Raw genomic sequence first — 20,393 nt, 5'->3', positions numbered from 1 at the left:
ATAGGAAAAATAATTGTCTTGTCTTGTACTCCTGACTTCACTTTAAATCCCAGTCTAACCTCCTGTGAAACCACAATGTCATATAATTTAAAGAGTGGAGCAGAGTGATCTCCTTTACCAAACTGAGTGCCACTTCTTTTTTTTAATATTGGTTAAAGTAGACATTCTCCCACTAGAACAGGTAGGGTATCCCCTGGAAGACCTAAATTGCCTAAATGAAGTTTATGGTGCACTTTAGCTTCTGTTCCTGAGACTAGAACCTTTACTGTGGCTGGTAATTAGAGCCGTCTGCTGCCACGAGGTTGTAGAATGAGAATCAAAAGTATTTTCACCACAGAAGGTCAGCAAGGTGAGTTGTTCAATATCATCAATTACTTTGTGAACCACAAAATTGAAAGCCATATACGTGGTTAGTTCGGTCCATTTTGGTAGCAAAGTGTCCCACAGGAACAAAGATTCTCTGAATTTTCAGATTGTGAGAAGAGCACACTTGGTGTTGTGATTAGATGCAAACAGATCCACAAAAAGAGAGTGATGGAAAAGAAAGGAGTGATAGGGTTGGAGTGGGACAAGCAGGGAGTAAGGGATAGAGTGAAGGAGAGGGGAGATTAGCGGGGATGTGGCAGTAGCCACAAAAGTTGTAAATCCAAGTCCTGTGTAAACAATATTTTTGTAGGGATCAGAATGAGGGGCTAAGTGTCTGTATCTCTTTCCTTTATCCTCAAAAATGCAGACAATATACTCCAACTGTCCGTGAAATCTGTCCTCATCCTCCATCCCTGAGGGCACACTTGGTGAGTCCCTCCAGGTCACAGAACAGTTTCTGGATCTCACATATCCACGGACAGGCCTAGACCTCTGCATAAAGGCTGGATTAGTGTGACAGTAAAGCATAAATAAAAGTCAGGCTATCAGTTCACCGTGCAGAGTTAATTTCCATCCCAGCAGTCCTCAAATTAGAGGCAGAGCAGGACTGCTGGGCATCAGACTCCCGCATCTACTAAGAAGCAAAGTGCATGTGAATCCTTTGCTTACACTTCCACAAAATCACACCCTCTGAAACACCACACATTTATCAATGGAATTTCCACCAGTGAATTCAAGCTCGGCTTGGGGGTGTTGTTCGTGGGGAGGTGGCAGAAAAGAAAACCCCTCATTCTTCAACAGGCTGAGCCTTAACAGTAGAGGAAGGAACAGCCTTTGGAAAGCCAGGACCTTGTCTGTGGAGGTGGATTTCATCTCACCGGCATGTCTTTAGAGGTAGATGTGCACTACATGCTGACTCATATGGAGAGCCAAGGGGTCAAGCCCAGCCAGAAATGAATAACCTTGCACTAGTCCTGACGTCCCCACCACAAACCATTATTGTGTTTAGCCATAGCAGGACATAGAAGTAAACCTCTTTATATTATTGATGCTTAGCCAATCTCAAGTCTTGCCAAGAAAATATGCCTAGGATCCTGTAAGGGTTATCGGAGGAGGGAAGGTGGAACCCCGAGGCCCTCAGATTTCATTGGTACGGAGGCATCATCTCCAGTTGTCACCATTAAGGAAGAGGTCAGTGTAAGCACTTTTTAGCAGTACTGGGGCAGTCATTGTTTACTTGCCAGTACCTTGTTTTGGTGACCGCAGGTATCACATGCTCACCAGTACTATTGCACTCCCAACTTGATTAGAAAGTTACTTCTTTTGGGAACTTGACTGCCCAGTATTAGTGAAGTCAAGCTGCCAAGGCTTACTTCAGGCTGAAGCTACGGTTAGAAGCTCAGATACTGTTTGGCACAGTAAATAACATTCAGTAATCTCAGTGTATTGCAGGTGATCTTGAATGACGAGTACAAACTTTCATTTGCAAGTAGGAAAAAAAAGAAAAATCAAATTATAATAGAGGGATAAACCCAGAAAGTGCTAGTTATTTTGTGAGGCCCGAGCTATAGCACCAACCATTTTTTTAAAACGTTGACTGTGTTCACTCAGTGCTCAATTTTTCTATTACTTTTGTACTGTAGTCAGTGCTGTTATGTGGAACTTCTTTTGTGTGGGCTGAAAGACTGTCCCTCTCCTAATTTACTGTTAGTGTTTATAATCAAAGTTTATCACTGCACCTGAGCTACCATACAAAAATACTATGTAATAAATGTGCTATAGTTGTGACTCAAGTTCAGTTACTTCCTGGTCAACTCAGTGAGTTCAAGATGCATCTTGATGAGTTTCCAATTTTAAAATAAATGCTTAATTCAAAAGTCCATCATTCAAATTAGGATCCCTTCACAGCAGAATCCATGGTGTAACGTTTTAGATGCTAGTGGTCTTAATGTTACTGTGTTTTGTTGAGACACGACTCACTGTTAAAAACAATTACCAGACCTAACTTGTTTCTAAGTTTGTTAATAGGGTTGGATGAAGTAGCGGGCCAGGGTCTGCTAGACGTTCAGTGGGGGATACCATGCTTTATAGGCTTTTATTTGGAAAATGGCCCATCATGAACAAAGGTATCTCTTGTGGACTGAGTCACTTCATAGCTGGGTGTATCCACTGGAATCCAAGGTCCAGGAGTTCCCATTGATAGTTTGGGATCAATTTTAACTTATAAACAGTAAGACTTCCAGGAACTGTAAGGGTCAGGATGATTCATATGGTTCTGGAATCTGATCAGCCTGCTCCAGCAATGTGGTCATAAGTTGAAAATACCTCTAGGTTCCTGTGGGACAAGGCAGTGGCAGGTAAGACCACCCTTTAGCTTATAGGTTGGTTTGGGTGCAGGAGTACCATTTGATCCAGGAAGGCACATTCACTGCTCTTTGACTCAGGATATGCCTGAGTTCCTTGTGGTATTTCTGTACAGGTAGGCTTGCAGTCATTATGTGATTTCTGCAAGGTCTTGATTCCCCAGGTCATTTCCCAGGCACACCTTAAGTTATCCTGCCTTGTGTGCGTCTTAACGTGGCCAGGCTCTTGAAAAATGCCATTCACTCTTTGAATATAGCAAAAGCAAGAGCTAACCAAAATCATGTACTTCTGCATGTTGTAAAATGTCATTAACTTTTTTTAATAAGGAGATTGGCTTAAAAAGTATTGGCAGGCATGCCCATTTCTTAACCATTAATGAGCATAAAGTCTAACATGATGGCTACCCCAAAACCTTTTTTTTCTTATACCATTCTGCTGAAACTTAGTTTATGCTTATTGCTTTGCAGTCAATACATCTTCAGAATATTTTTGCAGCAGGCCAGTTGATTGGCTGGTATGATCCCAAAGTGACCAGAGTAGAACATGCAGGATTTGGAGTGGTCCTGGGAGAAGACAAGTGAGTAGCTTGAAAAGTTAAATGTTCATACCTTTAAATTACCTTGCTGGAAACTCTATTGAGCAATGGTCTCTGATGTACTGTGGATGTTCCATCGCTTTCAAGGCAACAACAAAATGAAATACTTCAGTGCAAGCACTTGGAGCAATTAATATGGATGTATTTTGAAAGAAAGTAAACTTTTTTTTTTTAACTTGTAACGATTTTCCTGTTGTGTATCAGACAGGTAGTGACCAATTGTTCACAAATAACCAGAGTCTGAGATGCTTTTGCTCAGAATGTATTAACGATGATTTATAGTGTGATGTATGGTGGGATGCTAACCTGTTAGATGTATACATTTTTATTTGTTCGAAATTCGACTCATCAGATTGCGCAAAGCGTTAAGGAATAACATTTGAAGATTTGGCTAAATCAGGCGATCCAACCACTTCTTAAAATTTTTTAAGCTCACGATATGTGCTCTACCGCTGCACCCACATATTCGTACAATATAATTCACCAGGACTCATAAACTCCAGCTTATGCATTTTTTGCCTGTAGGTCCTGCTCCTTTCCTAGCATTCAGGCACTACTAGCGCCCCACGTCCTTTGCCTCTTTCCAGTTTACCAGGTGTGCCTCATTATTCCTTCTTGGTTTTGGATAGGATTTTCAAGAGATAAACTGTCACTCAGTTTTCTCTTTATTTTCCTCTGCATGGTCTCAGAACAGTTTACTTCTACATCTGTACCTTGTTCTTCACGGTATGTACTGATATATTTTTCAACCTATCCACAAACTACCCAAACAGAAATAAAAACATTGTATTAAAGTGCACCTGTGCAAATATGACAAATTACGACACAAATATTTGGTTTGTGTAGAAAGTTGTGCTTGTTGCACCATGAAACTATTACTTGATTTTTCTTTTGTCTTTAAGATGGGCTGCCTTTCTACATTTATCCTACCTTTGTTTGAAAAGAGTCCCTCCTATGGTACAACCATATGTTCTCTGTCATCTGGTGCCCCTGTTTAATCCCATAATGATAAAAAGCATGCGTGCCTTTAGAACATATGGTACCAGCTCCAGAGGCTAGACATTTTCATGGGGCCCCTCAATCTCTTTCTTTCTTATTATATCTTATCAGAAGTGAAGAGCTCCCACATGGACTTCAATTACAGTTTACTGGATTAGGTGTAGAATACATTCCGCCTACAGTAGAAATATTGGAAGTGTCAAAGGGTTCTAGTTAATCTTTATCTAAAAGAGCTGACTTAGCCAGATTACTATTATTAATTCATATTACCCATGTCAATAGCAAGAGCTCTTGATGTAACAACTAGGGACAAGCTTTGAAGTGCCATAAGGATGTAGGACCATCCTGCCCTCAATACTACCAGTGTCTCAAATTTGGGAAAGCTCTGTATGATGGCATGTGTGGCTGTAGATACACATGCTCTGCATACTTCTGCCATCTAGTGTTGGGTCCAGAAGGTAGCAAGTTGTTTTTGTTGAATTTTTTTTTGAGTCACGAGGGGTAGTGACACTTCCTCTTACTGGTAATGTGCATGGGCATCAACTCCACCATTCGTTCGAGTTCTGTTTTGATCGAGCTCCTGTTTGAGACAATCTTTCGGACTCTTCTATTTGGGATACCTCCCCTACCTTCAGTATTGTCTTTTCAAATATGTACATTACATTCTTAGCGTTCCAGGACAAAAATAAATCACCCGTCGGATGTAGGTTCCACCAAGAAGAGAATGAAATTCTAATAGAACAGACTCCCTTCCATTTCTGCACTTAAAAGCCATGTGAAGTTTCTGCGGATTGACCAGCACCAGGTCTGTAACCTCTGCTTGTCCACAGACCATAAAAAGGAGGACTGTAAGGCTTTTTAATCAAAAAAGACCCTGAGGTATCGAAGGACTCGTCATGAGATGCAGCGACATGAGATCGAAGAGACCCCAGACATCTTCAGACAAAAAGATGTTGAGTCGGAGCCAGAGCAGGTGATACAAGATGCCTCGACTGCTGAGGAGGAGTCCTTTTTGGTCGACGACTGAGTCGGATGTGGACATGGTTCTTGATATGCAAGATCTCCCTCCTACCCAATGAACTGAGAGTACTGGCTCCCCTGTTTGCCCCAAAAAACCAACACATATTACCGAAGTGAAACTGCTGTTGGGCCGTGGTAGGCACCGAAAGACTCATTCGGACGCCTCGCCATTGAGTTTGGCTCCGAAAATCAAGCTTAAACAGACCATCACGGCGCCGAACTGCACATCTCCCACTTCAGCACCAATAGCTTCAGGCTCCCATTTGGCACCTATAACCCTAGTGCCGAAAAGACCATTACCTGCCTCAGCACCAACAGTTTTTTGGCATTAAAAGAGAAGAGCGCTTCGGCACCGAAAAAACAAATGTTGTCACGTCTTCGGGGCTGAGTACTTCTATAGAGCCCATCCTCCATAAGATGAAGCAGCAACTTGACAGTAAGCAGATGCAGCAGCAGATGCAGCTTTATGTTCAACTACAGACTGGTCGCATGTTGGTCAAAGCTGTAGTTTCAACACCTTCTCAAAGACAGTTTTCCGTAGAGGAGGCTATTGGTATTTATAATCCTCTTGCCAAACACAAGAGGATGGACAGAAATTCTGGTGCCATACGTCCTCCTTTGCCTAATTCGCCACCACTCCCATTACCACCAATACTCTTACCTCCACATCCACAGGGTGACCCCCTTGACATCACGTCTCAGGGTTTCACCCACTCTTTCCAAATTGATTAATAAGTAGAGGAGGATACTCTCCCTTTCCCACAAGACACAGATCCTTGTTCTCATTACGATGTAGATCCTTACACAGACCCAGATGTCTACCCGGCCAGACCATCTCCATTAGATGACACTACCTCCTTTCAGGAGCTCATTGGGAGGGTGGCTACTTATCACCAGGTGCCCTTTGATAAATAGCCCATTGAAGATGATTTCCTCTTTGAAACTCTCTCCGCCTCTCACAGGGCCACACAATACCTCCCTTTGCAATGATGAGGCAGACGGAGGACATTTTTAAACATCTTGTCAGTGAACGTAGCATCACACCGCATGTAGAGAAGAAATATAAAGCCTCACCCTCAGATCCCGTTTTTTATTAGGGGTCAGATTCCCAAGTGGCTACCAATGCTAGAAAAAGAGCGAACTCCAAAGCTGCTAGAGATGCACCGCCTCCTCACAAGGAGAGGAAGGTGACTAATAATTCTGGAAAGCGGATTGCAGCCCAAACTGGCAGCCATTGGTGTATCGCTAATACACAAGGCCTGCTTGAAAAGTATGACTTTGCCTTACTGGGATGGAGGAGCTCCTTCAATGCCTCCTAGAGGAGCACAGTAAGAGGGGGCCAAGAGGTCGTCAGTGAAGCTCAGCTTATTTCTAATAATTATGTTCGCTGTACTTTATATTCTGCTAATACGCCTGCCAGGGGAATGAATACCAGGGTCCTTTTGCACCTCTTTGGCTCACAAGTTGACAGGCGCTAGAAAAAAAAACAAAAAAAACAATGAGGTGGCTAAATCCATGGACGCCCTACAGACCCCTGCTACACATCACTCCTTTTGTTGACTGTTATATAAATCATCCTCTAAATCCACAGCCATGGACACCGCCTCCTCTTACCATAAGGGCCAAGCTCACAGATCCTCTCATACAAGCTTTTCTAAAGGGGAAACAACAGTAGTTGGAGATTCAAAACACCCTCCCGAAGAGGCTCCTCAACTGCCTCAGAACAGTGACTCCCTTCAACCCCCCGAATCCCTCCCCCCGCCTATTTAACGACTGTCGCGGGATGACCTCAACAATTTTTTCAGACATGGTAAAGCATAGCAACAGATCAATGAGTGTTCGGCATCAGACAACATGGTTACTGTATGGACCTCATTTCCACACCTCCAAACATTACCCCTCACACTCCAACTTTCTCCAGAACATATCACTTTGCTCGAACAGTCTCTCTTAAACAAAGGAGCCATAGAACCTGTTCCATGATGCCTTCAAGGGGCAAATATATGCTCTGTACTTTCTAACCCCCAAAAAGGACAGATCGTTAAGGCGCATTCTAGATCTCAGACCTTTAAATTATTACATCCTGTCAGAGCATTTGTACATGGTAGCACTCCAGGACGTGATTCCACTCCTTCAGCAAGGCGATTTCCTCTCAGCAGTAGACCTGAAGGATGCCTGCTTTCACATCCCTATACACCCAGCACATCACAAATACCTCAGGTTTGTTATTGCAGGCAATCACTACCAGTTCAAAGTACTCCCATTCGGAGTAATATCTGCCCCCAAGTATTTACAAAGTGTCTAGCAGTGGTTGTAGCTCACTTACACAGCCAAAACAGTAATGTGCTCCCATATATGGACGACTGATTTATCAAAGCCAGTACTCTCAAACCTTGCCTACATCACATTCAAGTCACCATAGATTTGCTTCAGCAACTGAGTTTTGCTATCAGTTCCCAAAACTCTCACCTGCAGCCTCTTCAGATCCAACCTTATCTAGTGGCTGTTCTTAACAAGCAGCTGGGTTTGGCTTATCCAAACGCAGCAAGGATACAGATTTTTCAAACACAACTTTCATGCTTTCGTCACATTCATCATGTCTCCTTCAAATGGGGATCATGGCTTCTTGCATTTCCATAGTAAATTCCTGTCTCCACTTGCGTTCATTGCAGTAATGTCTAGCATGTCAATGGTCTCAGTCACAGGGTCATCTGGAAGATCTAGTGTTAGTAGATTGAAGCACCCATTGCTCTCTGCAGTGGTGAAACAAAAGCAACCTATTAAAGGTGCGGCCTTTTCTAGACCCTGTTCCTCAGATCAGTCTGACAACTTACACATCCCAGACAAGATGGGGTGCTCACCTTCAGGTCCAAAGACTCTGGGATGCCAAACATCACAGAATGAACATCAGTTACCTAGAGCTTTTTGCTGTTTAACAAGCCCTCAAAGCGTTCAGGGTTCACCTGATCAACAAAGTTGTCCTGATCCACACAGACAGCATGACAACCATCTATTATGTGTAGAAAAAGGGAGGCACGCTCTCTGCATCTGTCTCACTTATCACAATCTGGCATTGGGCCAATCACCAAAACGTTCACCTGCTAGCCGACTATCTCGCAGGGGAACACAACAACTTTGCCCACCTTTTCAGCAGGATGCAACAACAAGTCCAGAGTCGGAACTCCACCCACGAGTCCTGCTTCCCAAATTCCAAAAGTGGGGTTACCCAGGCATAGACCTATCTGCAACAAAAGAGAATGCAAAATGCCCACACTTCGCCTCCAGAGTCCCACACCCTCAGCCCAAGGATAATGCTCTTTGGATAAATTGATCAGGGATATTTGCCTATGCTTTTCTGCCTTATCCTCTCCTTCCGTTTCTGGTTCAGAAGTTAGGGCAAGCATCCCGCAAGTTGATCATGGTGGCCCCTACGTGGGCCCGGCAACCGTGGTTCACCGCTCTTCTATAACTGTCAGTGGTTCTGAATGAGAAGCTTCCCCTCAATGCAGACCTTCTCATTCAGAACCATGGTCAAATCAGGCACCCATATTCCAAGGAATTAGATCTTGCAATTTGGCTCCTGATTTGATGGAGTTTGGATACCTTAAACTGCCTCAAGAATGCATGGATATTCTTAAGGAGGCATGTAAACCTACTACTAGTTGGTTATGCAGCAAAATGGAAATGTTTTGTCTGCTACTGTCAATCTAAACAATGGGAAACTTTCAGAGAGTCAGTACAGAGTATTCTTCCATAACTTCTTTATTTGCAGACTGCAAGCTTAGTCTACACTTCCATAAGGTTACATCTAGCAGCCATAGCTGCTTACCTACAAAACAGACAGAATGCTTCCCTTTTCAAGATTCTAGTCATAAAGCTTTTATGAACAGATTTAAGAGAGTGATTCCGCCAAGGATACCTCCAATGCCTTCTTGGAGTCCTAATATTGAACTCACTAGACTCATGGGCCCACCATTTGAACCTCTACATTCATGTCCTTTTCAGTTGTTATCATGGAAACTGCCATTATTAGTTGTTTTTACTTCACTTAGATGTGCAAGTAAGCTCCAGGCTTTAACCCTACAAGAACCCTTTTTCCAAATTCCCAGGGACAAAGTAATTCTCTGTACCAACCCACAGTTCTTACCAAAGGTGGTATCTTAATTTCACCTAAATGAATCCTTTGAATTGCCAGTCATCTTTCCGCAAACAATGACTGGCAAAATGACTTTTCTATATTGATAGAACTAAAACCTTTTGGAAAACTAAGCAGCTTTTTGTTGCGTTATCACCACCACACACAGCTGTGCTAAAGCCAAAAGGCCATTACCTATTCCTCTTGGAGCGCACTTCACTTGTGAAAAAGGAGCAACCCTGGCCTTTTTAGGTAACATTCCCATAGCTGACACATGTAAGGCAGCTACATGGTCCACACCACACACCTTCAGTAAGCATTATTGTGTGGATGTCCTAGCACACCAGCAAGCTAATGTTGGACATGCATTGCTACGTACACTCCTCCAAACCGTTGCAACACCCACAGGTTATCCACAACGTTTGGGAGGGACTGCTTTACAGTCTGTGCAGATAATGTGTATTTGCAGCCTCACATGCCATCAAAAAGAAAATGTTACTTACCCAGCAAGCATCTGTTTGTGGCATATAGGGCCAGATGTATCAAGCGATTTTGCATTCGCAAACGGTGCGAATCGCAAAATTCGGCCGTTTGCGAATGCAAAAATGCCTTTCAGAATGTATGAAAGGCATTCGCAGTGCAATTTTAAGGAATCGCTAAAATAGCGATTCCTTAAAATTGCGACCCCATTTAGAGAATCGCAAATTGCGATTCTCTAAATAGGAAATCGCAAATAAGGAATCCTTATTTGCGATTTCTTAAGCACATGTATCAAGCATTTCCTAAATGCGAATTGGGCATTTAGGAAATGCAATTACCACCAACAAAAGTTTGGTGGTAACCATGTGCAAATTTTAAAAATGCATTTTAAATGCATTTTTAAAATTGACATGTAGCGCACACATGCCGCTAAGGCATGTGTGTGCTTCCCATGTCTGCAAAAATATTTTTGGGGTGCAGCAGAAGGGGCCTTAGGCCCCCAGCACCCTGGGATTTGCATTTCCTAAATTGCAAATTCATAACTGGAATTTGCAATTTAGGAAGTGCAAAACCATTTGCAGCAGGCCCATAGGTGCAAATGGAGTTGGATTCTCTATTTGCGATACGGTAATAGCATTTGCGAATTTTAAGAAATCGCTATTACCGAATCGCAAAAATCATACATACCATTTTGCATTTCTTAAATAGCGATTTCTTAAAATTCGCTATTTAAGAAATGCAATTTGGTTTTTTGATACATCTGGCCCATAGTGCTGTAGATTCACATGCACCCACCCGCCTCCCTGGACACCCGTTGCCAATGCAGACTTTTCACAGTATTCATACATTCATTTGCATGGTCATCTCTTTCTTTTCTCTAACACCACACTCCATTCTCACCCGCCTGTGGGAAAACAGTCTTAACAGTGGAGCCCATGTGCATTACCAGCAAGAGGAGGAGTCACTACACCACGTGACTCGAAAGACCTTTAGAAGAAAAACAACTTGCAGCCATACAGACACAACACTAGAAGGCAGAAGTATGCAGAGCATGTGAATCTACAGCACTACATGCCACAAACAGATACTTACAGGGTAAGTAGATGTTCCTTCTGAAATGAATTTGTAAAGAATTAACTCAGTATGGATGTCAGTCGCAAGTCTTCTCTCTCTCTCTCTCTCTCTCTCTTTCTCTCTCTCTCTCTTAATAAACATTACCTTAAAAAATGTGTGCTGAATTTCAGGAAGAAGTTTAAAACTCGGTCCGGGGAAACTGTGCGCCTCATAGACCTGCTGCAAGAAGGACTGAAACGATCAATGGACAAACTGAAGGACAAAGAGAGAGATAAGGTAAGCTTCTGAGAGAAGTTTAGTGTATTTCTTAAAAGAAACCAAAAAAGTCTCCTTTAATTATTTTCCTGTCTGGTATATAGTTTAATTTTTGTATTTTTAAAACTTACTACCAGATGTTTACTTGAAAAATAGTTGGATGTTAATAGAGGACGAGAAGACATAGATTTATTCTTTAAGATACCTTTCTCGCAGTCTTCAAACTTTGAATTTGATTGCAAATAGAGACTACAAGGTCCCTGTGCCTGTCCACAGACCTTAACTTTCATTCCATCATTGGTCTCCCTGTTTTACTCAGTATTTCCCCCAAACCATCACTCATCTCCTTTTTTAGATAAACAAGGTCATCTCAGAAAGGAATGCACATACATTAGCAGGAACGTAGGACATGTTACACAGCTATGTTTTTTTCCTTTGACAGTTTTTTTCTCAGGAGTATTAAAATGTGTCTCCCCCTACATTTTACTGACTTCAAAAGGTGCACAGCCTGCACGGAATGGAATATTTTTATTGAACCACATAAATGTTGTATGTATTAACTTGATGTGCAGGCAATGTTGAAGAGAACTAGCAGTTATGTAGCCTGTTAGTAATAAAGGATGTCAAAAACATATGATCCACATAGCCTCCTCTTCAGTCAGAAAGAGATCTAGCCCCTCCTGTGATGTAATGCCACCAGCAGTACAGAAAATGTCAGTCCTGCTTCAGGGCACAACAGTCTCATCTGTGTCTACCATCTCAGCCAGTCCAGATTCCCAATAGATGTGTTGTTCCTTTCGAGGCAGGGATGGATCTAGATGTTGCCGGCAACACATACAGCAACACTACCCTCAATATTCTGCTGGCTCTGCTGCTCCCCTCGACACCACCAGCTTCTCTGTCTTCACCATCTTCCAGTGAGAGGGTTCTTCCATTCCTCCACCCACTGGGATATGAGCATGCCACATCACTGAATCATCTATCTAGCTTCAAGGCTATGCTCTTTGGAATGTATATTCAATGTCATCATGGAATGTATGTTCAGGCCTTCATCTAGACAAATGGACATGTCCTTATGCTCCTCAAGGACAGATGAATGGGTTGCTGCACACAGCATGTGCATATATTGAGGAGCAAAAGGACACGTCCAATTGTCTAGATGAAAGTATGAATATGCATTCCATCATGGCATTGACCTGTACTGTGAGCCCTGATGAAGCTTGTTTATGAGCGAAACGCGTTGGCTGTTTTTATATGATGAAATCAAGAATAAAAAATCTATTTAGATGGCATTGGCTGGAAACACCTCCAAATCTTTACTGTTGTACTTTGTGTTAAAAAGCCTTTGGAAGCAAATTTGATATAATTGTTGCCTCTCATATTTGTATACCGTTTTTAATGTTGGCTTGTTTGAAAGCCAATCCATAGAGGTGGGCAATGATATCATATGTGTAAGGGAAGTTGCTGCTAGTGCGGTACATTGGTCCTTAGCTGTTAAGTTGTTTGTGGTCCATATTGAATGCACTCTATTATTTTTCAGCTCTGTGCACTCCTAGCAGTTGGAATTTGGGCTTAAGTTTGCCTTGTATAATTTTTGGTGACCAGCTGTAGCCATGCAGCAGTTTGAAGAAGTAGAATTGCAGTATCACTTCATGCAGTTCCTTGTTGTATGAAAATGCTTCTTTAGACATGGTCACACCCCGCTGCCCCCACACTTTGTTCCTGGTTTCTGGAGCAATTTCGACTGAAAGTGCACTGGGTCTCTGCTAAGCAGGTCCCCAGTGCCAGATCTCTTTCCCTAAAACTGCACAGTCATTTTCCCCAATTGACAAACCTTTAGCTACCACTATAAGTCCCAAGTAAATAGTACCCCTGGTGTCTAGGGCATGGGATACTAAAATAAGGCCCCTGAGGGCTGCAGCACAAATTGTGCCATCCCCAGGGACCCCCTCACTAAGTGCACACAGTGGTGCTTCCGCAGGCTGGGTGTCTTGGTCCAGAACTGAAATGAAAACATGACATGGCACACAGTCTGTGTGCCCTGTTCCCTTTATACTGCATGCAGTATATGTAACTTATCCCACTAACAGACCTTCCAGCTTTAAATGCAGGGTGCATTATATTGCATGTGAGGGAATACCTGCGTGAGCAGATATGCCCTTGTCAATTCTCAGATATAGTAAGTGAACAGTGAAGCCATTGTGAGTACATGAGCTGGACACTGGTCATTACGAGTTCCCCAGCTACATGATGGCTTCACTGACAATAGGGATGTTTGGTATCAAACATCTTGTATTAATAAACCCCCACTGAATCCAGTGATGGATTTATTGATACATGCTCTCAGAGGGCACCTTAGAGGTGCCCCATGAAACTTACCACCTCTTAGTGTGGGCACTGACTGCTCAAAAGCAATACAGCTACCCTAGACAGCGTTCTAGCCCCCAGTGGTGAGAGACAATGCTCCCGAGAGCTCAGAACAAAGGCCTCCTCTGTGCAGAGATGTGATCTCCTCTCCCAGGCAGGATGGACATTCCAGGGCGGGGAGCACCAAAGGTCTTGCCGCACTGGAACCAGTGAAGGTTTATGAATATGAGATGTTTGATACCAAACATCCCTATTTTCAGTGAAGCCATCATGTAGCTAGGTAACTCATATTGACCAGTGTCCAGCATATGCATTTAAAATGGCTTCCTTGTTCACTTACTATGTTTAGGAATTGACAGAGACATAATAGGGACATATTTGCTCATGCCGATATGCCCTCACCTCTAACATAATGCACCCTGTCATAGGGCTGTAAGGCCTACTGTAGGGGGTGATTTGCAAATAGTACAGGCAGTGGTAGGGGACATGGCACACAGGCTGTGTGTCATGTCGTGTTTTCACTTTTGGGAGCACCTTCTCTTGCAGCCTGAAATGGCAACCTGCATGAGGTTGGTGGTGGATCTCTTACAGTGGCACAAGCTGTGCCAGAGCTCTAAGGGACCCTCTGCAGTCCCTAGGCCACAGGCAAGTACTAGTGGTACCACTTACTAGAGACTTACAAAAGTAGTTATAGTGTCCAGATGTCTTGTTTTGGGGAAGGAACACTGGCGCTGGGGACCTGGTTAGCAGGAACACAGTGCACTTCAGTGAAATTGCATCAAACACCAGGTAAAAAGTGGGGGGTTACTGCAACCAGAACCCAGCTTCCTACACGCTGGTAATGCTGCAACCCCTGCTGTGCTCATGGTAAGCTGCTCCTTGGGTTTGTCTAACTACAGTACTCACTTTGACCAGATTGTGTCACACCCCCCTAAGTACCTGGTGAACCGGTACCTGGGCGTGTAAGGCTGCACCGCAATCTCTGGAGTGGCGTTTAACGGTATTGACTGAGGCCATTTTGGGTTGGACACTGTGTGATGACTTTGCTGGTTTTACTGGAAGCCACCATCTTTCTTGCAGATTGGAGGTCTTCATTTGCTGCAAGAACCATACTGGTTACCCTACTGTCAGGTCGAATCTATTGGGAAATGTAACATATATGTTGTTGCACTAACTCCAGGGGATGCCTAAATGCAATTTCATTGTAAACCTGAGTACTGTGACATAATAAAAGGGGGCCTTCGGTTGGTTGGGTTAATCTATTAACCCTCTCATGGACCATTTATTTCAGTTAAACATTCCTTCTTTAAGAAGTATGTTGGACAATATATCCTCTTGCCAATTATTTTTTCCAGAAACCAATCTGTGGCCAGAAACACAATGCCTCACAATTAGAACCTTCTGACACTAAGATTGCAAAACAAAGACTATGCCAAACCAAGGTCTCCAATATCATCCGACAGTATCCTAATGTCACTGTTGAATTTCAGATGCTGCTCTTGTCTGTGTCAAGAACTGGGAAACTTTTCTTGTACATCATAGATCTTTTAATTCCCCCTTCTTTTTTTCCTTTATTCATTGATCTGCTCTCCTTTTCTACAAAGAGTGTTGGTATGGTTGCTAGAAGGGCGGCTTGCCTATTAAACAACCGTATTTAAGAAACAATCACTTTCAGTCACTGATTTCAACAGCATACTAATGTGTTTGGAATTATCTCTGTTGGAATGAAGAGTTGGAAGGTTGCAGGAAGGGAATTATGGAGGTGGCACTGACTGCTGACTGGGACAGCTGGAGGATGCTTTTTAAGTGCCGAATAAACTTAATTTTTTCCACTATCTGGAACTGTATATTTTGTAAATACCCTATTAAACACTGTGATGTGCAGTCTTTCAATGACTAATCTTACCCTTTCTTTCCTGCTCAACCGTCAAGACTCAACATTTAGAGACCTCTACAGCGATCCTAACGGACTCAGTTTTTTTGTGCCACACATCCTTAAGACTATACCCTAACCTGTAACGGTACAGAGAATTGGTGTTCAACCATGCCAAGAGAACCAGCTACCATGAGACATCTCTCTATCTTCTCACTCAAGGTTAATGTCCTTTCCGATTTCACCAGACAGCGAAAAGTGTCACGTATGCAGCCACCAAGCAATCTTACATTGTTCTTTGACTTAAGACTTATTTATCAAAACTAAAAATTATCCAAACTGAAGAAGGACTGGGTAGGGAAGGTGATCTCTACATCTGGAACCTCATGCAGTAAGGGAAGAGTGGCTATGCTAATTTACAAAAATCTAATTGTCCAAACCCTTAACGTTTGAGCATACCTTATTAGGCGCTTTGTGTTTGCAAAATTCACTACTTAAAAGGTTCACCTTGTAGTAGGCTCAATATGCTCTTTCCAACTGGGAATAAACTAGATTTTGTCACTAATCTCCAACTTGGCAGATTTCACCTGCTTCAAAGTTGTAATTAGGAGTGTCCAGAATATTACAACAGACTGCTATCCTTAACCGATCTGGGCATCCAGGCGGCCTTTTGATGGATATGTTACAAACGCTGACAAATCCAATTTACATGACCACTTTGAGTAAAATATTGAAGAATGGTATTCTGGACCACTATGAAGCGAATATACCTCAACTTTGAGATTTCAGCTCATGAAAATCAGAGCATGGAGAATGAAAACAGTGAATTTCAAAAGTTCAGAAGAAGAGGAAAAGTTGCAAACCTATCTGAAAGCTATATAGTATTGAAGGAGAACTCAGTCACAGCCCGCCAAACTCTATGGGCTGCATGTCAAATCTAAATAAGGAAACAGCTAAAGGAGACTCCACTGCTGACATTTCCTTAAATGACAAGCAGAAATGTGAATTGAGATCAAGTTCCTATTGGCATAGAATGTTCCTGGCAATCTCCAGAAACCCGGGGATCTATTTTGAAGGCTGATTTCAAAATTAAGTAATTTACATATCAAAGGCAGATATGGTAGTATCTAGGCTCAAGATCAAACTATGTGAAAAGGGTGAAAAAGCAAGTTGGCTTCTGGCTCAACAACAGAAACAAGCAAAATCTTACTAATGAATCCAGCATGAATGGTGGTCACTTTCATCTAACCCTATGGAAATTTCTAAAGGATGTTCATCTATCTTCACCTCCCTCTAAACCTCAGATGTTTTATGTTCAGTTCAATAGTTCTGGAGTTGAGGTAAGTACAAGGAGGGGGGCACAAGGCAGCACTAAACTTACACCCTCAGCGGTGGCTGGGTACAGAGAGCCAACACAGCGTCGGGTACCCAATGTTACTCATTAAAGGGGATCACTTCAGAAACAGGCTACAGGCTCCGGCCAGCAGGCCAGGTGAGTTCAGCTCAGAGCTGCCAAGGTACGTTGAGATGCCAAGGTGTTGTAGGGACACCAACGGTCCAGCTCCCTTGGGGCTCTGGGTGCAGGTTTGTCTTTTGCCGTCGGAAACAGCATACCAGACGGGTAGGGGACAGGGCGAGTTCTAGGATTTATGCTGCAGGCGTCACTGTGGAGTCCAGTAGTGGTCAGTCCACGGTGGACTCTTGGTCAGAAGCGCCAGGGAACCTTCACTGGACTGGTGCACCACTTGGACCTGGCTGGGGGCATCAGTTGCAGAGGTGGTTCCAGGCGGAGGTTTCGCTTTTCCTAAGGCAGACTTCTTCTTCTTTAGATATGGTTTCTTTTGGACAAGTCCACAGGACTTCTTCATCTTTACCTAAGGCAGGCAGTCCTCCAAAGGCTTTGGAGGTCGCTGGGCTGCAGGACAAATCATCTTTTTGACCCCGGTTCTTTGAAGGCTACAGACAGGCTGGTAGTCCTGGGACCAAGTCAGTTGATGTCTTCAATCTTCTCTGCTGGTCAACTTCAGTTTTGTCCAGTCCTTCTTACATCGACAGGAATGTGATTCTGGGGTCAGGGGTGCCACCTTAATACTGAATTTAGGGGTGTTACAGGGAGTGCCAAGTGGTAGCCAATATGCTACTCACCTTTAGGGTGACTACACCCGTCCTATGCCCACTCCTTTGGGGAAGTGGGCATACCCTAACCTTTTTGGCCTAATTCCTTCCACACAAGATGGAGGAATTTAAAAAGTACTGTATAGTTCAGCTTGTCCACCCTAGGGGTGGGACTAGCATGACGTGGGCACTCCCCCTCATTTACCTAATTTTCCCGCCAGTCCTGCCGCCAAATGTCAGGAACTGGGGGGTCGAGCTCCTCCACCATTTGGAGAGGCATAAGATTTGTTTTTACATGCACCCTGAGGGCACCTTAGAGGTCTCACTGACTAGTTGTTTCCAGCTTGCCACCAACTGACGAATATATGGTCCCCAGGGGTGATAGCCTTTGCTCTCTGGAGGTCAGGACAAAATCCTGCTCTGGCAGGGGTTTTACACACCCCTCCCAACAGGATGACCAGCAGATTTGCGTTCTAATGTAGGAGGCTTCAAATAAGCCTACCGCCTTTGTTTTGCAGAACTGGCTTCCTCAGAAGGGATATGCCAACGCCCCCACCCCAGGGCCCCTTTGACCCCTGGACAGACAGGAAACATAGCTGTGCAGGAGGCATGTTGCACTGCCAAGCTGGACACGCACATAGGGTGACCAACCTGAATGTAACACATCCTTAAGTATACTGCCATCCTGTGTGTGGTGGAATTAGGAACTCTGGGGCAGGGTAATGCCCACTCCCCAATGGAAGTGATTGACTAGGGGGTGTAGTGACCCCAAGAGTATGTAGCCCATTGGCAACTACCCTTCACTCCCCTTAACACCTCCTAAATTGAGGATTTAGGGGACTCCCCTGATACCAGGAAATCAGATCTTCGCTGGACACAAAAGAAAGAGCTGACAAGAAGCCTGCTGAACCCGAGATCCAAGGAGCATGATGGCCTTTGCACCAACCCTGCTATCCTGCCTGCTGCACTCAGCCCTCGAGGAGCAACTGACCTGTCCTGCTGCTGCAGCCTCCAAGAAACCTGGAGAGCTGCCAGTCCTTTGCATATCGCCAAGAACTCCAGTGGAGCTGCTTCCCTACATCTGCAGGCCCCCAAAGAAAGAACTGAGTACCAGAACTGCTAAAAACCCAATGCCAGACATCACCACTGCACCCGAGCTGCCTAGCCCGAGCTGAAGTGGACCAAAGTACAAGCGGGGTTCCAAGGCATTCCAATAGCAAAGTCCACTTTAACTTTACCCACTGTGAAATTCCCAACTGTGTCTGCAGCCTCTTTCTGCAGTCCCCTACGTCTACTGCAAGTGACCTGGAGACGAAGACCCGACACCTCAGGGCACCTCTGCACCTGTCCACTCCTGACAGAGAAGAAGTGAGCCAAGAGTGTCCACACATCTCCCAGCCTCGTGAGACCTGAATCCACTTGTTGGCTTGGTCGGACTGGACCCCCTAGCCCACGCCTGCAGCCTGTCTCTCTGGGCCCCCCTCCAACTGCGAGTAACTTCAGCACCGGACCCAATGCCAAAAGACACCGTTGCACCTGAGCCCCACAGCCCGAGGAGAAGTGGATCAACGGTGTCTCCTCGTGCCCGAGTACCTCAAGGATCAACCCCCCTATGTGTTCCCCCGAACTGACCTTCCAGTCCCAGCTTGCAGCAATTCCCGACCAAATCATTTCCCGTTGAAGTGAATGGGACACCCGACACCACAACACACCTCTGCATCTGGATACCCCAGAGCCTCCTGAGGCGACCTATTGGTGTGGCTTTGGACCTTGCCCTATACTCACCTTAAATCTTGGAGAACAGTCCCATAAGTCGCTGTGAAGTTTCCAAGTGCAGTACATGTTTTTCCCCCATAGGACATTGCCACACTCAAAAAACTCGAAAAGTACTCATCTAGTTCCGGTCATCTTGGTGTCTACATTTATATAAAGTACATGTTATTTTTATAAATTGGTGTTGGATTTCCTTATTGAGTGTGTGTCTCATTTACTACCTATGTGTGTGCTTTACATGCTTAGCACTACCCTCTGATATGCCTAACTGCTCACTCACACTACCACAAAAGAGAGCATTTGGGTTGTCATTCGTGCCTCTTTGATACCTCTGGGGTTTGCTTGCACTCTTTGCACAGTGTTCCTCACTTCGGTCCACTACATAGAGCCAGCTTCCTACACAGCTCTCCTGTGGCAGACCAGCCTTGGTGAGGGCAGTGCTCGATTATAATGATCAAAGCTGTTGCTCTCCTGTCATGCATGTCGTTGTTTCTAAACAACAGATAATGTTGTAGTCAGGTGGTGAACGTGGGGGCTGGGTTGTCTTACAATACTGGCTCGCCTCAGATGCCATTTCTAAAAAAGAAGGGTGTTGTAGGCTTACCAAAGAAGTACTGCGTATGTTACACAGAATCTACCTGCTTAACCAAAGAAAGTATAGATCTCCTAAAGGCAAGGTATAAGGGGAATGAGTGAGGTATGGGAAGGGTTTTTAGAAGATTACCATCACAATTGAGGGCAAGATAGTGGATTTATTCTTGTTTCTACACACTTACATTTAAGAACATGTTGACTGGAGCATATCCGCTATTGCAATAAATTAGTTCAGGTAAGCAGTACCATAAGTTGACTGAACAGTGAAGAGAGTGCTTCCCTATCGTTAGAGCTGGCTTAGATGTGACATTTAACCTAGCCTCTGTCAACCCAGGTAAATCATAGATATATGATGGAGGTTGGTGGGTATATTCCAGAGCTGG

General features: G+C 44.0%; 1 protein-coding gene across 2 annotated transcripts in view; it reads left to right on the top strand.

The window, feature by feature from the left end:
* RARS1 (arginyl-tRNA synthetase 1) overlaps window positions 1-20,393 on the top strand; it is a 230,040-nt gene that overhangs the window by 144,987 nt on the left and 64,660 nt on the right. For both annotated transcript variants that reach the window (XM_069199348.1, XM_069199349.1), the window contains exons 11-12: window positions 3,198-3,307; window positions 11,204-11,309. In XM_069199348.1, coding sequence (XP_069055449.1) covers window positions 3,198-3,307; window positions 11,204-11,309 — 216 coding nt within the window. The remainder of the gene's footprint in view (window positions 1-3,197; window positions 3,308-11,203; window positions 11,310-20,393) is intronic.

This window comes from Pleurodeles waltl, chromosome 7, assembly GCF_031143425.1.
Source record: "Pleurodeles waltl isolate 20211129_DDA chromosome 7, aPleWal1.hap1.20221129, whole genome shotgun sequence".
Lineage (NCBI taxonomy): Eukaryota > Metazoa > Chordata > Amphibia > Caudata > Salamandridae > Pleurodeles > Pleurodeles waltl.
This window is presented reverse-complemented; position numbering and strand designations above follow the sequence as displayed.